The sequence below is a fragment of the Carlito syrichta genome, unplaced genomic scaffold, assembly GCF_000164805.1.
Source record: "Carlito syrichta isolate Samal-C Ts95f unplaced genomic scaffold, Tarsius_syrichta-2.0.1 Scaffold113497, whole genome shotgun sequence".
NCBI lineage: Eukaryota > Metazoa > Chordata > Mammalia > Primates > Tarsiidae > Carlito > Carlito syrichta.
In genome coordinates this window covers 52,585-55,190 of record NW_007057593.1, presented here as the reverse complement: position 1 = coordinate 55,190, position 2,606 = coordinate 52,585, and the positions used below count along the sequence as shown (strand labels likewise).

At 61.8% G+C, this 2,606-nt stretch overlaps 1 protein-coding gene across 1 annotated transcript in view; it reads left to right on the top strand.

Moving 5' to 3' along the window:
- The first annotated feature begins 650 nt into the window (after positions 1-650).
- MAPK8IP2 (mitogen-activated protein kinase 8 interacting protein 2) overlaps positions 651-2,606 on the top strand; it is a 10,077-nt gene continuing 8,121 nt past the window's right edge. The window contains exons 1-4 of the mRNA XM_021718975.1: positions 651-670; positions 750-855; positions 2,147-2,425; positions 2,536-2,600. Of these exons, the coding sequence (XP_021574650.1) occupies positions 651-670; positions 750-855; positions 2,147-2,425; positions 2,536-2,600 (470 nt within the window). The remainder of the gene's footprint in view (positions 671-749; positions 856-2,146; positions 2,426-2,535; positions 2,601-2,606) is intronic.

Below are 2,606 nucleotides of genomic sequence, written 5' to 3'. Positions count from 1 at the left end.
GACTCCTGATCCCCGCCCCCACCCTGGGCCCGGAGTCTCTCCATTTCGCCGCCTGTCGTCCAGCCCTAATGACCCCCCATTTTCCGCGGGGACTCTGAGCCGCACCCAGCCCGGGCAGCTGACCTGTCAAGGGTAGAGGCCCTGGACTGACGCTTTGAGGGGCAGCCTGCTGGACCGGGGGCTGGGCACACCCTGGAAGCTTGGCTGCGTCCTTGTGGCCTGGGCTTCTCTTCGTCGGAGCCCCTGACCGGCCGACTGGGCCCAGGCAGGGAGAGAGCAGAGGTCAAGCCTGGAGCTCTGGGGGAAGGGCCTGAGCTTGGGAGTGGGAGGCTGGACCTCCGGGCAGGAGAGGGGAGACATGCAGGCCAGACCCTGTTCGCAGAGCGGCATGACCCCTCCCTCGCCTGCAGCGTCTGCTCCTTCACTCCCCTCCCCCTGCTGGGCTCAGGCGGCCGCCCTGAGGCCCAGCTGTGCCCCGGGGCCTGGGGAGCCTGGGGCTGTGTGTGGAGGGAGGGGATGGAAGACAGTGGGGGGAGGGCTGGTTCCTCTGGGCCACCGGGCTCAGGTGGGGGAGGGGATCCACCAGAGAACAGAGCTTGGGGGTCACAGTGACAGCAGGATGTGGCCTGGGAGTGGGGGCTCTGGAGACCATGGGGCCGAGGCTCTGGAGGTCTCCTTTGGCGCCTCCTCAGGACCAGCTCCCAGACTGGGAGGCCAGGGTAGGTGACTCTGACCCTGTCTCTCTCCAGGCCTCCTCAGGACATAAGCCTGGAAGAATTTGACGATGAAGACCTGTCTGAGATCACTGATGACTGTGGCCTGGGCCTCAGCTACGACTCAGACCACTGCGAGAAGGTGGGGAGAGCCGGACGCACAGAGCCAACTCATGGGAGGGCCTCGCGGAGCCTCTTCTTAACATTTACTGGGGGGGAGGTGTCCAGGTGCTGTGAGCTCAGCCTTGAAACGGGGAGCCCTCTTTCAGCCTCTTGGCCTTGAGTTGCCTTGACACAGACATCTCTTACTTTAACACACTGTGGGCCTCCAGTGAGGGCCCTCCCAGCAGTCCTCCCCTGACTCCTATCAGTGGGCTATCCTGGGGAGGGGAGGTGTACCTTTGCTCTGGGTGTCCTCTGTCCTCAGATATATTCCAGGAAGATTTGACCACTTTCAGCTGCCGTCCCAACCTGTCACCTCCCCAGTCCTCTGTGGCTTCCGTCTGTCTCATGTCTCCACCCTGAAATCTTTCTTCCCCCATCTCCTGCTTCTCCTCCTCCTCCCTATCTCTCCACATTTCTGTTTTCATTCATTCAAGAACATTTCTGAGCAACCGCCATGTGGCAAGTTCTGGGGGCTTCTAGTGCTGCAAGTGGAACAGGCTTGCAGCCTGGTGGGGGGAGAGGTATGGAGAGACAATGGCTGCCCAAGTGTCAGGTTCTGGAGTCCAACGGGGATGCAGCTTCAACAAGGGGGAAGGGAACCCAACCCAGACTGAGGGAATCAGGGAGTTTTCAAGAGGAAATGTCAACTATGCCCTGAGGTTAGCAGGAGCCAGGCAGATGGGGCTGGTAGGAGGGAATGGAGGGGAGGACTTGCCTGCAAAGGGATTAACTGTGCCCAAGGCCCTGGGATTGGTGCAAGCATGGCAACTCCTCAGTGCAGGCTGTTGCTTTGTGCATTCATTTGATAGTTACTAAACATCCACTGAGCCTCAGTCTTGTTCTCGGGGTGGGGTGTGGTAGTGCACAATATAGACAAGGCATCACCCCAATGGGGCTGCAGTCAGGTTGCAGAGACCGACCAAAAACCTCGTGCAGTAGCTGTGAATTGTGTTGAAATGCTGCGAAGGAAACAGTGCTGGTGTCCAATGTGGTGGGGTTCCGGAGTGAGATGAGGTCGGGAGATGAGAATCCCTGTGTCCAGCCTTAGGCGTTTGGGCCCTTCCCAAGAACCGGAGTGATTCCTGTGTGTCTAACAGTTTTTAAAAACATCACTCTGTGGGTGGGAGTTGGGGGAGGGGAACGGAGGGAGCTGCCAGGGGCTCTCCCTGGACTCCCGGCTCCCTGCGTTTCCCTCCCCGCTCCTGGCACCTGGGGCTGAGCCCCTGTCGCACTCTGGCCCAGCCCTGCTGTCTCCCTCCTTCCTGCAGGATAGCCTCTCCCTGGGGCGCTCGGAACAGCCGCACCCCATCTGCTCCTTCCAGGATGACTTCCAGGAGTTTGAGATGATCGATGGCAACGAAGAGGAGGAGGAGGACGGCGAGGAGGAGGAGGACGAGGACGGGGAGGAGGAAGATGGGGAGGGCAAGGAGGGAGGAGGCCCCGGCTCTTGGGTCCCGGCCTCAGAGCCTCTCATCCCCTCCCCTGCCCTGGAAGAGCCCCACAGGCTCCGGCCCACCACGCTGCACCTGACCACGCTGGGAGCCCAGGTGAGTGCCTGGCGCACAGCGCCCTGGGCCGAGCCTGGGTTCGTGCACCCGGGGCCCAGCACCGGCAGCTGGCCCTCTCGCCCCTTCTCAGCGCTGCCCCTTGTCCCCAGGACTCCCTGAACAACAACGGAGGCTTCGGCCTGGCGCCCCCGGCCTCCTGGCAGGAGACCGCGCTGTGCTC